Source organism: Camarhynchus parvulus, chromosome 1 (assembly GCF_901933205.1).
Source record: "Camarhynchus parvulus chromosome 1, STF_HiC, whole genome shotgun sequence".
Classification (NCBI taxonomy): Eukaryota; Metazoa; Chordata; class Aves; order Passeriformes; family Thraupidae; genus Camarhynchus; species Camarhynchus parvulus.
This window is the reverse complement of record NC_044571.1, coordinates 9,338,891-9,353,363: the sequence shown is the minus strand read 5'-3', so window position 1 is coordinate 9,353,363 and position 14,473 is coordinate 9,338,891. Positions and strand designations below refer to the sequence as shown.

General features: G+C 35.4%; 1 protein-coding gene across 1 annotated transcript in view; it reads right to left on the bottom strand.

Moving 5' to 3' along the window:
• The window catches only part of CFAP47 (cilia and flagella associated protein 47), a 260,858-nt gene that overhangs the window by 176,231 nt on the left and 70,154 nt on the right, over nt 1–14,473 (bottom strand). Inside the window, 6 exon segments of the mRNA XM_030954886.1 lie at nt 1,035–1,123; nt 1,789–1,939; nt 4,738–4,850; nt 5,338–5,472; nt 9,206–9,322; nt 10,164–10,261. Coding sequence (XP_030810746.1) covers nt 1,035–1,123; nt 1,789–1,939; nt 4,738–4,850; nt 5,338–5,472; nt 9,206–9,322; nt 10,164–10,261 — 703 coding nt within the window.

The following is a 14,473-nucleotide window of genomic DNA, read 5'->3' as shown; positions in this document are numbered from 1 at the left end:
GATACAAAGAATTTTAATTTTAGATTACTGGTTCAATGTTGCCCAAATTGATAATGACTTAATGTAATTGTCAAGTAGCTTTTGAATTGTATAAAACTAAATTACATAAAACTAAATTACTTCATCACTTCATTGATAATTTCCAAGCAAGTTATCCAAATCATAAAACTAATTCAGCCTCACTGACCACCTCAAGAACTTAAAAATAAAAGACAGAAGCTAATTAAAGTAATATGATCCCTACACACAAGGCCTGGAGCAGTGGAAACAGTCCTGCTACAGGATTGTCATTGTTGTTGCTGTTATTACTATTTGTATACACCAATCCTATTCTGTGGAGGAAAGAAAAATTTAATTTGCAGTTTCTGCAACATGTATGTTCATGTTGCAGAAAAAACCAAGTTTAAAATGTTGTGAAAGATGGTTCTTCCAAATAAATGAATGGGATGAACCAATGCTTAGTTCTAAAGACTAAAGACAAAATATGGAGTCTGATCACATAAACAGATTTTAAATGGGTACAACAATCTATTTCCTTTGTACTAAGGAAAGCAACATTTGTAGCACTGCAGTTGTTGCAGCTATGATGAATACAAATTAAAAATTAGACTAACTGATAATGATGCAAGCCCCAAGGCAAAAGCATTTTTTTCTTTTGCATGCTTAATAACTTAAACAGCAGAATAAAGCAGATTGGGGGAAAATAACCAACTATTAATTAACATGGCTTGTTTCTCTTTGGAATTCTGCTGGACCTCAGCCAAACACAAAAATACAAGCAAGGTTCATGAACTCTGCTTGATTAAAGCTCCAGCTTTACTGCTTACACGGAGACAGATTTCAATTAAGGCTTATTTATCTTCTTTATTCATTATGATAGCTTCCACTTCATAGTGCTTGTAACAATTTTGGGAATGTAAATCCCTATCATTTAACCTCCAGGTTTTACATTTTTAAGAAGAAGAAAATAATTATGGAAAAGAATGGATAAAACAGGATGATCATTAAAGAATTGTCTTTATATCACTGTTTACCTGAATATGCCATCAGTTTTGAAGGGATTAGTGACATTTATAGTAAATTTCTTCAGCTCATAACATGGGGATCTGCATCTTATTATACTCTAAAAGAGAACAAAAACCATAAGACCAATAATCGAGTTATCATTGTTTTTTCCTTCTTATTTTCACATGTCCTCTATTTTTTCCTCTTGCCCCAACCTTCTCTTGCCCTAACACATTCAGGGGAGCTAAAAAAATGAGAGGATCACGTAAACACCATCTAAGTTTAGAAGTCTTTCCAGATGTGCTTGATGAATGTGGATTACAAACACAGGCCTACCTGTCCTGACTGGGACATACCTGACAGAGTCTCTGTGGTTAAAAAGCACAAATAAATACAGAAACATCAAACAAAAGCTTGTGGTCCCTCTACATATGACATGAGAAATCACTAGGCTGAAGCACATCAACACCCCCACAACAGAATTTCCAATAACTGAAAAGGGCTGAAAGGGCTCCAGATTTATTTTCAGAGCTATCAGTACAAATTTTTACAGTTTATTCATGATCCAAATGTGATTTCTGTTCTTAGGAATCTACATATTCTTCAGGGGATTTTGCTGCATGTACATAGTCTAATATTGCAAATCTGAAAATTCAGAGGTCAAAGGTGAATGTTGATGGTTACTCACATTTTCATTCTTATCTCAGTCCCCTTTTGTTTGATATAATGTACAGAATAACAATATTTTTTGTGACAATATCAATCATACACATATAAACTTACAAGAGGCTCAATACTTTTAACTTCAGCTTTCAGAGAGAATGCCATTGTGGCACCATCTATTCCATCAACTTTATTTGAGATCAGAAGCAATACTGCCTCAGCAGGGTGCAGGAAACGAATTGTGAATTCCACATTTACAAAGCCTTGTCTCCTATGGAAAAAAAAAAACCACAAAACCAGGGCTCAGAAATTACTAAAAAATGTAATTTCAGGAGCACACTTCAGAGTCTTTGTAAGGGAAGGATCCTAGAAAAGAAAGCAATTTGTTTCCTCTGAAATACTTTGTTGTAGTATTATCTTCTGCCTAAGGATATCTTAAAACATTCATTAAAAGAACTATCTAGATAAAAAACAATACTGAATCCTTGCTGCTTTTTACATCAGCACATAGCTTAATTTTTCTTCACACACACACACACACACACACACACACACGAAGTTCTCTTTCATTAGAGTATCACCCTAAGTTAACAACTGATTCAATTTATGCTCCTCTATCTGAATAGGTTTTTCTGAGTTAATCAGTCAGACAGCCTGTTATGCATTTTGCTGGGCAGATCTAAATAGTCTAAATCAAATTATCAATGAAGAGTGAGAAAGAAATTTGTTAAAAAACCCTTCCGAATAATTAGTAAAGCTGGGCAACTAAGAGGGAGAAAAAATAAAGTTCTGTAGTACAAGCAACAGCTTCTCTCTAATGAGAAAACTGGAGAAGACCACACAGAACGAGAGTTTAGACTAGGTACACATTTAGACTTCATCTGCATCAGCCCTTCAATGAAGCAAGAATAAGAAAACTTCAGCGCCCGAAGCTGTCACTTTGAAGCTCTCCAAACATCTCTCTGATTTTGAGATTAGTCTTAAGAAGGCAGTAAATCTGCAATTGTCAATTCTGAATATTGATGATGAAATCCTGGAAGTTCTGTAAACCTGGCTCTTACAGCTTTCAAGTTCCTACTGCAGAGCCCCCAGACAATTCCATTTATGACACTGAAGAGTTGCCCAGTCCCCCAGAGTGTGAGGCTCCTAAGTCACCTCACCATTCAAAATGTTCTGAAAAAATAATGCTGTGGTGCAGGCACCCAGAGGAATAAACTGCCTGAGACCTACACTCCCAAAGCCACTTTAAGGATCAAGTTTTAAGAAGTCTGCTCTGGTCACAAATAAGACAGACAGTCAGTGTACAGCACTTTCTGCCTGATCTTTGCCCTCTGACTCTTGCAATAGCTGAGAATTTGGATTTGAATTGTTGCCTTCTGTGACAAAACCACGAAGTTGCTTCATTTTTGTCTCTATTAATTCGTGTTATAGTCAATGTAAAGTGAGGGCAAATTAATCTCATGGACTTGTTCCATAACCTTGGGGGTTTATGTTAATCCTGATAACTGCAAGTCTACAGAGCACAGTGCAGTGCCCTGGAGAGTGGGAATCTCAGATCAAGAATTAATGATGCCATGTGCAACATAAGACACTCAGCTACACTCAGAATGTTATCCACATTACTATAATTTCCAAACCCACCTACAACATTATGATCTAACATAAAGAACCTGCAAGACTGCCATATGTCTCGTCAATTCTCTGAGTTTTTAAACACTTGCATCAGAATATTAAGAAAGCTATTAATTTCAAGAACCTATTTTTAATTTAATGATCATGACATTATAATAAACTCTGCAGAGGTTACTGTGTATGACTGGCATTTCCACAGGTTTTTAGTTCTATGCAATTTTTCTAATATTTGTTTCTATATACAATGCCAAGCAACTCAACAACAAGGTTTTGCACATTTTTTTCTGTCTTGATTTTGCTTTGTGGTTTGTTCTGGGTGTTTAATTTTAAAGGCGAAATGAAAAACAGCCATGATATTGACCTTTCATAGAAACACATGGTATTTTCAAGGATTACATTTATATGATAACTCATATTTGAAGTAATTGCAAAGAAAATGGAATCACATCAGCCTCACAGCTTGCTGAAAACATAGCATTATTTGTGGTTCCCTTTGCATATATTTATAATAGGCATGTAATTTAATACTGACATATTGATGGTCCTTAAAGAGCACTGTATTTATGTAGAGTCTTCTTGAATTTTTTTTCCTCCTTTATGGTTTATCTTCATACAAATCTTGACCTTTATTCTTCCTTTCTTACAATCTCTAATCCATTTTATCTGTAAATGGATATCTTGCAGATAAACTTGAAAGTTCTTAACTGACAGCCAGAGTCACCATTACATCCCTCTTGTCTTCACTAGTTAAACAGGGATTTATGAAATTCCTGCATTGACTCATAAAGCTGCATAGCACAGAAAGAGAAAATGTACTTAGTGAAAAAAACACTTAGTGAAATGAGATGGTGATATACCATGAGTATTTCTGCTAGCAGAAATTATAAGGTAATGCTTTCCCAAAATTAAATCTCTCAAATCCCTAGATGTCTCTCAGACATGTAAGATGAACAAGTAACTACATCACATCCATCTTGGTGGGGAGGAAGGATGGGGGCAAAAAGATGCACTGTAATACTACTCAAACCTGTGTCATGGTCTCTTTAATTCCCAGTCATGTTTAAATTAAGAGCCAAAATCTGCAACTTCAGAAGAAAAGAAATCTACCTGCTCCTGCTTCTACAATGCATTGATGTACAAAATGTGAATGAAGTTTTGATACATAGGAAAAAAAATATATATTGGAGACAGAAGATTCTTGTAATGATCTGAAGGCTTATATATTGCTCTTAAAGCTCTACTGAGCCCAGCTGCAAGAGTCCCACTGAAATATTACTCTAGATTTGTTCCAGGTTAAGGAGAAAAACCTGACCCTTACACCAGCTAATTTTGCCCTGCGTGAAGTTGAACACATTTCTAGCATTCCACCACTCCTAAATCAGGAAGTTTCTATTTCTGTAATGCTACCAAAAATAACACAAACACTTCATTACTCACCCAGCAGGAATGGTAACAGTGTTTCCTTTTGGTAAAGAGAAATCATGAGCATCTCTTCCCACAAGAATAACGTTGTAGGCCAAAGTGTAATTGCTTGGGTTCTTCAGGAGCACCTACCACAACAAAAGCAGCAAGATCAGCCTATTTTTACTCATTTTACACTATAAAAGGTGTGTTCTTTAGGTAAATTCCAAAATACAAACCAAGGGTATCACAAAATAAAAAAGTACTTCAAATAACTGGGTAGATAACTTTCCTTCCAAAGGAGTGCAGATTTCCCATGGACTATCCAAACTTCATTTCTGAGAGTACAGTATACACTGCACTCCTATGCCTGTGAATCTCTCATTCCTCTCTTTCATCTCAGATTTGTCAAATTTGTAGATTTTTTCATGTGCTTTCAAGCATAGGGAAAAAACAGAACTGAAATCCCAATACTGAAGTGAATAAAACCAGAAAATGCACATTTCCATCTTCTATATTTACTAGCCAAATTACAAGAAAGCTATTAATTCTTTATTATACATAACATAAACACATATATACAAACAGTGTTTTGACCTTGCATTACTATGAATCTCAATTCAATGGTATCAATACCTGCTTCACAACAGTTGCATGGAGAGCACCTGAAAATTCTATACTGTTCTTGGGTAAGTAGTGAGGGAGAGCGTCATACAGGTGGACACACAAAATAAGCATCATGACAGGATTTGGATCACAGATATCAGCGGCCTAAGATAGCAAAAAACAAAAAACAAACAAACAAACAAACAAACAAACAAACAAACCAGATGTTCATTTAAAATTTTGCCTGCATAGTCTAAACATAGGAAGAAGAAAAAAAAGAAATTTTAAGTTAATTCTTATTATACAAATATTTTTAATCTAACCTGTAATAAATGGATTATTTTCATGGTTAATATGAACATGAATCTTGTCACCACACAAAAAAACCTCTAATTAATGAAAACCACTGTCATGCTCTGGTGATAAACCTAGGATAAAAATTAAGCTCAACTTTTTTTTCCCAAAAGTTCAGCAGAAACAATGCTAATGTTATTAAATGCATCATAACAGAAAAAGCATAGAAACTTTACTGTCTGCAAAAACATACATATTTACCATCTTAAAAAAAAATTAAAATCTCTTCGTTTATGTAAAATACCATCCCAAATACTCCTACATACAGTAGGAGTTTACAAAGATAATTTCACCTTCCAAATAAAAACAATATAGTTGTTTCTATTGCAGATAGTTTTATACTTTTGTAAATTGATTTATAAAAGGTAGAAATTACTCTTGCAGGTTAAATATTTGATTTACAGAAATTAGTTTGAGTGGCAGCATCAAAACATGTCAAAATTTAGTCCTGAGCAATTGGGTAAGTCACTGAGGAGAGTGGTAAAATTATTTGCCACAGAGTATGAAAAAAGAGAAAAAAAAACATTTACTCTTCTGGACTGTCTTCAGTGTTGCAAGAGAAAGGTATAGACATATTTATCATCTTAACTGAGTTAATTTTTATTTTCAAGTTAAAGTTTATTTAAAGATTTTAAGGTAAGTTTTCTCTTGCCCTGTGCCCAGCCAAGCAGCTCATCCTACTCCCAATAGTTCTCACACAGCTCCTCCTCTAACCCTCCAAGAGAGTGAGTACATAACTACTGGGCACTGATCTGAAGTTCCCCTGCAACTCTCCATGGATTCCTAGATAATGTTTGTCCTTGTGATTCTTAAGATCAATTTCCTATACTCTTCACGCACTGATGTAATCATACATCTCATCTCGTATTTCTAGTTAAATCCATCACCACGGGGTGAAGATTTGAACTTTAGGATGTATTCACTATGCAAAGTAAAAAAGCTTCTTCTGTGCCAAAAGCTTTAAACCTGAATTCTGAAAAGTATTCTGAATTTTCCATTAATTTATCTCAGTAATGGCTATTGAATGTTAACCATTATTCCAATACGGCTGTGGTTTTACACCCCTACTTTTCACTCCTGTATTTTCATTCAAGATTGAAAAGATGCCAGAGTAGATTATCTGTTGAAGACTTTCTCCTGCCACCTACTTCCTTCTACCCATTTCCACTTAGATCGGAATTTATTCCCTCAGATACAATTCTATCCTGTGATTAATTCATAAAACTCCATTTGTGCCATTTATCTACTTTTCCAAGAGCTAAATTTTAAAAAAAGGTATTTCTTAACAAGATTCATTAGAAATATTTCATATAGTAAATATTTTTGCTTTTAAAATAGGTGTTAGCAAACAATAGCAATAATTATAAATTAATAATAAATAATCAAGTCTGACACAAATTTCCTTTACTGGCTGTTCCCAGTCACTGCACCTTGTATCCTAATCTCTTTGTCACACACATTCCCTCCATGTTGCTGCTATCCACCATCTTATCTTCTAATAATTTTTAGGCTTTCAGCTGAATCTTGTTCAAATCAAAGCATTTTAAAACTTAAAAATATCAAACACAAATTAAAAACTCATAGAAAGCCACCACTAATACTCTAGGGTTGAACTGTAAGTCATGATCAGAAAGTGGAAACTATTTCCTGACCAAAGTACTCCATCTTAAATCTACACCTTAATCCTTAAAATTATTTCAAAGCCTTGAACTCCATTAAAAGTGTCATTTAAACCTGAAGCTGAAGCTTAGCAGACAGTTGAACTTCTTTATCATTACAGATTCTTAGATTTTTAGATTGAAAATACCAGCTTTTCCAGACCTAACACATCTCAGCTTGTGCTGTTAATTAATACAAGTGTCCTGAGAGTTCAAAAGCAATGACTGCCTGAGTCAAGAACTTTGCCAATGCTATTGGAACATTTTAGCCTGCTAAATTTTAGACAATATTATCAGAAAATTCCCAAATTAAGAGATTTCAGCAAAAGGATTCATGTATTTTGCAAATTTTATTGCTGCAAATAAAGATAGTTCAGGAGTTTCCACAGTAGCCTTAGAAAAGTATATATGAATTACAATAAATCTATGCAAAATATACCCTTTGAACTAAAATACAGACCTTGAAGATTCAAGATCTGTTCTTTTTTCTGGTACTGTGTACCTTTGTTTAAATTTTTAGTCTGTACAGAAGTGGATTGTCCCATTTATTGTAGACAATTTAGTCTTAAAACAGGTACATTAGTGAGAATATCTTAGAATTGTGCTTCCACATCTGAAGTGTTCAACACCCTTTTCATACTGGCATCAAGCCTCGGCCTTCATGTGCTGAACTGCCTGTTTTTCTTAATAAAAGCTGAGGCAGAATATACCTTTGTTTTGAGGGTTATATCAACATTACTTTTTTTGCTTCCTAACAGTCACAAGTATGGGAAGCAGTAGATTTTCTTTGTTTAGCCTGTTATAGCAAAGTCCTTTCTAACAGAGTGATCTGTATCAGGAAACAACAGCAAGACAGCAGCTGATACAAATGGAAATAGCAGGGTTAATTTTTCCCTGTAATCACAACACAACCAAATGGAAAGGAGAAAAAAGTTGTAATTGAGCATCTTTTTATACTATTTTGTTCACACAAATAAGCTCTACCTCTGATTCCTAATGCCATTAATTCCTTTGGAAAGTCTTCTCCTACACTTTAAAATACTGTGTCTATTCTACTGCACCTTCTGCTCTTCCAGCCAGCCCAAAGTGCTCCCAGAAATGTAAATAACTTACAAGGGGACAGTTAAAGAAATGCAGACTGGGAGCAGGAGAAAACTAGGTTTGGGGACAACAAAAAGAACAAAGGAACAATATGTAACTTATGTAAACTCATCATATATAGAAAATTTGGAGCCATAGGTCAATTTACATGGAGATGTAAAGCATGTTTACTAAACATATAAAAGAGATCCCAAGCAGAGCCTTGATTGAAGAAATTATCAACAATTATCAAAATTGCATTCCTTCCCAGAAACAGGTCACCAGAAGCTGCTGGTTTCAAGTGAGTGCTACTCCCACCAGCATCCAAAGCTGCTGATTCTGCATGCACCAAACCTGGGACAGAACTCTCATGGGCCTTCATGGTTAGATGCATCTAATTGTCACTAGACATTCATATACTCTTTTTCACCATGTATTTTTATGGCAAGTGCATGATGTTTGTTCTTAAACATATTTTTCTAAATTGCCTTCCAACAGCAATAATGAATTCCATTTGAGTTTTCACTGTATGATTTAGGATGCTAAAATCTGAACTGAATTAATTTATGTTCAGCTAGTTGTGCATGCATGATTCTACAAAGCAAGGAATTATGGAAATTACTTCTAATTAAGTCTATTAATATGAAGCAGTACTTTGGTTTCCATCATATAGTAACACATCCTGAAACAAAACTATTTCACTACAATCTCGCCTTAACTGCATGTCCAACACTACTATACAAAAATCAAAATAAAAGTATTTATATATATATATATATAAGAGGTGCTACTATAAAATCACCTACCTTTATGTCCAAATCCATACTGATAGTATGCAGAGCCTTCACAAGTATCAAGGCATTGTGCAGAAACTGTTCATGAGTTCTTGGATTAGTATACATCTTTATGAAGTGAGTGGGAATCTAGACAAGACAGAGAAATCAAACTCAACCTTCCACTAGGCAAAATTACTGATTTTGTATTTCTGCTCATTCAGCACTCAATAAGTTCTAAATTTTGAACTGAAATTTCCTGTTAAGAATAAACCCAGTTAAAAAAAAAAAAAAAAAAACTAATACTGAAATAATCCCCCATGACTTGCTAAATGTTGGGGTGGTTTGTTTGTTTTTATTTTTTCTTTTTAAAGCTCCCATAGGCCAAGAGGTGCTGTTGGGGAAAGTTCCCTGTCCAAGCACCCAGGAGCCACTGGCAGCCACCTGAGCTGGGACTGAAGGGCCCTTGCAGTGGGAGGCTGCAGCGAGTGATGGATGCCCTGCTTGACTCCCCACACACCCCACCCTGACACTCTCAGACAGAGTTTCCCTACTGTCTTGACCCCAGGTTTCCCACAGCAGAGTCTCAGCCATCTGGACCCTTAAAATAATTTAATCTTGGTGCAAAAACAGAAGAACACCTCGAGCTGGTGCCTCTGAGGAGGGATCCCGTGCCAAGGAAACCCTGGGCTTTTCCACACCTCAGCCTGAGTGTGTCCAAGTCAGGGGTGTTCCTGCTGGATCCCCAGCTCCTGATGTGTCCCCTCTGGTCACCTGGCTATGCCCCAGGTCCCCAGACCTTTCTTGTGCAAAGGGTCAGTGCCAGGGCTGCTCTCCCTCGGGCTCCCAGCACCCAGAGCTCCACCTGCAGCTCCCACCACATCCACACCCCAGTGCCAGCCCTCAATGCACTCCTCAGCATTGCAAAAAAACAAACAAGTGACATTAATGAACTGCATAAAACTTGCACAATATTAAAAAACCTTCTTACCAAATATGGACAATAACCTGCCATCTGTGCTGCCAACACCAGACCATCCAGAAGATCTTGGTCAAAATTCACTATCCATCTCATGGGTGGTATTCCACCTGATTAAAAGACAAAGCAAGATGCATAAGACTTGCTTCACCCCAAGATGTCTATTTTGTTCTGGATAGATATGGTAACTATTTGAAATCACTGAATAGAAGAAATAACATAAGAAGGAAGCATCCATTCACATGCAGAATTTCACCGGCATACTTCTATTTCAGAGCTGTTGCTTGAAAATTTGAAAAATCTCACCTAGAATATTGTAATTTATTCACTGTGCTGCAGCATGTAAGAGTATTCATCACAGCAGAATGGAAAACTAATAATCTAAATTTAACCTCACAGATTAGGAGCCTACAGTATTTAAAATAGTATTTACATGAATAATTAATTTTCTTTAAGTTTTCAAAACAAAATTATAACTTGCAATAATCTCACTGCAACAAAAACTATTTTTTCATTATTTTTTACCTAAAAGAACTTTTTCAAGCAGAAAACTCAACTTTCAAGCAATGAAAACTCCATTTTGGAAGGTACCAAAGATGGAGGATATATAACTGACTGGATATACAATATATACCTGTTATTTTTGACAGGAAGAGATTATAGTAATATGGGCCTCAATATCTAAATTGTAACAGTATTAATTTTAACTCAAGTCAAACATTCATTTTACAAATATCTACATTAAGAGACATTTGTTTCATCCCATCTTCTTGGTAACCTGTTTGCAGTTATTTAAAAAATATTTAATGTAGTCACTGAAAAAACAAATACTTTAAAAATAGCAAGATCCATTTTTGAAAGCATACTTTCTTCCTAAAAAGTTAGCCTTTCTAGCATAAATTCATCACTTCATTGATCATAGTGGGGACCTGTAAAAATCAATAAACTGTCTTCTTTTTTTATTAATAGAGTTCAGACTCACTCTCAGCACATAATATCAGCATTTTTTAAAAAATCAATATTTTCAAATTTTTATTTTTAACTTTTTAAGATTAACTATTTCTGCTTTAGTAAGTCCAATATTGAATTATTCTTCTGGTTAGTAATCTAGATTGATTTGCAAAGCATGATTATGGAAACCCATTAAACTTATGCTTTGATCAAAAAAAGCAACTTAATTTTTTATCCTACTTTCTATTTTACTTTAAATATACTATTTGCTGGTTTTTGTTTTCTGGTGGGAATATTACTTGAGCACACTTAAGCAGAATCACAGAATGGTTTGGGTTGGAAGGGACATTAAAGATCATCAAGCTCCAAAGCCCTGCCATGGCCAGGGACACCACAAACAGCACTTTTGTACTTTGCTGTGTTCTCACTAATCCTTGCTTTCATGCTGGTAGAATTGTCTGTGTGCCAACAAAGTAGCTGGCTTAAAAAGAAAGAGCAAAAAATTCATTTACTGTTTAATCTGGATCACCCAATCCAGTTTTGCCATGCAGCCACATAAATGTGCCAGTGGAAAGGAAACATGGTGGGACTATTTTCTAAAACACCATTTATTGAACTATAGCTTTATAGTCGTGTAAATGGGTGCATAAAGGAAAAAAACTATTAAGTGGAATATTTTCCCATCTTAGCTAATTAAATACTTCTATAAGCACTTTTGTCGTTTTTCAGTTAATCCTTCTACTATCAATCAACCTACTTAACTCAAAGGCTTGTGAATAAATTAGTCAGAAAACATAATGTATTTTTCCTAATTACATCAAATCTAGCAGAACATCTGGCAGCTAACCACTCTACAGTAATTAAGTTTTTAAATAGAATTAGTCAATTTTAGTAGAAATAAACAATAGAAATCAGAATTATTACTCAGGATACCTCTAAGCATGTAAATATATTGAATTTCATTTGTACTGGCATTTCTGGCAAAAAAAAAATCAAGTGGAACTTAAAGATTTTCATCCAATGTAACGATAAAAACCAGGCCAAAAATAGTTTCAAAGATAAATGGTAACAGGTAGCAAACAACTCTGTGTGACTGGGGGCAGGAGGAGAGAAAATTGTCCAAACTTTTACTTCTGAATTGAGACAGATTCCTGCTACTTGCAAGCTGAGTCCCAAAAGGGCTGGCTGCAAATTTTGATAACACCAAGACAGAAATGACACATTCTAAATCTCCCATTAATGAACAGGAGTGAGACAGAAGCCCCAATTAGGCAGATAATGAACTGTGCTCTGCATATAGACTAATGAGATTGGGAAAACTGGAGACTTGGAGTTATGAAAAGAAGAGGCAAAAAAGAAACATTTCCAAAAATAATCCATGGTCTTGATGAGACAACAGGGGACTGAAAAGAAGGTGAAAAAAATTCATAATTGGAGGAAAGATTTTGGAAGTGGGAAAGGTTCTGAAGATCAAAGAGGTGCATAGAGACAAATGCCAGCGGATGTCCAGGGACTGCATGGACATGGGACTGGTGTCTCTGAGCAGCAGCATAGCAGGAATTGACTTTTCCCTGATGTTCCAGTGGCCTCCCTGGCACTGAGGGAATGGGAACAGAGTGCTGTGGGAAGCAACAGGATGGATGTGTGAAATTATCAAACAGGGCAAGAGCTGGTTCTGCAATCAGCCCAGGATCCTGACCCACCACAGATGTTTTGTACTCTGTCTTGCCCACAATAAGAGGTGAAAATACTTGGCAAAAGAAAATAACTCAGCAGGGTTAGCTTGGAGTGGATGTGCAGCCAAACACTTGTTATGGTTATAGAAACCTAAAAATATACTGCAAAAGGCTCTGCAAGGGATCTGAAATGAGAGTGGCTCTGTTTCACTCGTTGATTCCACCCAGCACTTAAGGAAGTAGCATGCAGTCAATCCAGTCATTTGGGACCAATTTAACTCTTGAATGCATTTACTTTTAATAGGTTTGGTTTTTGGTGGGTTTTTTTTACATGTACTGGTATCATGCTGCATGCATGTAGCAACCAAGCACAACAGCATTGTCTCCATCTTTGTTGTGACAGGTTGAGCCAACTCCTGAAGACACACTGCTTGCTTCATTCATGAAGCATTTCTACTTAGAAGCAGCAGAGTTTTGCCATGCCACTCTAATTATTCACCACTTTTTAAAAATTTCTCTCAAAGTCCAGATTAATTGAGTTTTTTAAAACTTGATGCTCTTACCCTGATAAATCAATAGAAATTCTACAAGGTTTTTCTTTTTTTTTGCTCATATTCTATTTTTCACAAAAAAAAAAAAGAAAAACAACAAAACCAAACCAAACAAACCCCCATACCTACCAAAATTAAACATTTGTTTATATTTATTATTATATTTGAAGCCTCAATATTTTTTGTAGGATCTGAAAACTATTTTCCATACTGAGATAATCAAGAGAATACCTACAGCAATTCTACACAAAAATAACAAACCACTTATTTGTTGTCAGAATACCAAGCAGCTGTTACCATAAAGTCCTCTAGGTAATTTTTTTTTATTTCTTTGATATGTAAATGATACAACAGACCAAGGAAAAATACTACACATTTTAACTTCAGCCAAATTTTGATTACATTCTTTGTCATAGAAAAGCAATGAAAACGTATTCTAGGAAAAAGGTCCTATAAAGTGAAGCACAAACTTCATTGAAAAACAGTAACCCTAACTGCTATCAGCTGTTCACAACAAAAATCCTAGATTGTGTACTTTCCAATATTTTCATACGCAATTTTTAAAAATTGCACAAAATTACCTTACTCCCATCTGGAGATAATATAAAACAGCTTAAAGAATTGGCTTTGGGAAGAAAAATTGTTTGCAAGTATTCCTGAGGAAAGGACTATAATTTAAGCTCTTGAACAACTGGAGTAATGATCTGAAACAAATGGGATGAAATCCAATAATGATGCTTCCAGCAGACTACAATTAATTAAGAATAATTCATTATGCAAGTTCTAGATGGAAAATTGGATAGAGAGAACTTCTGCAGAAAAGAATCTGGAGAAAACAGTGAATCCAATACTGTGGCAGGAAAAGCAAATACTGTGCTAGCATGCATTTACAGGAGAGCTCCATCTTAGGCACACACAGATCTTTTCACGTGTGTTAATTTCCAGTAAAGTCTCACCTGGTACAGAAACCAGCAATGGCACCAAACTTCAGGAGAAGGAGCAAATAAAAGGGTTTAGAACAAAAAACCCTGAGCTGAGTACACTGAAAGATTGAAAGAATGGAAATATTTTGCCAGGAAGGTGGAGAGAGAGATTACACATCATATTTTAAACGAGGAAGAATGGACTTAACCCAAAATTTCCC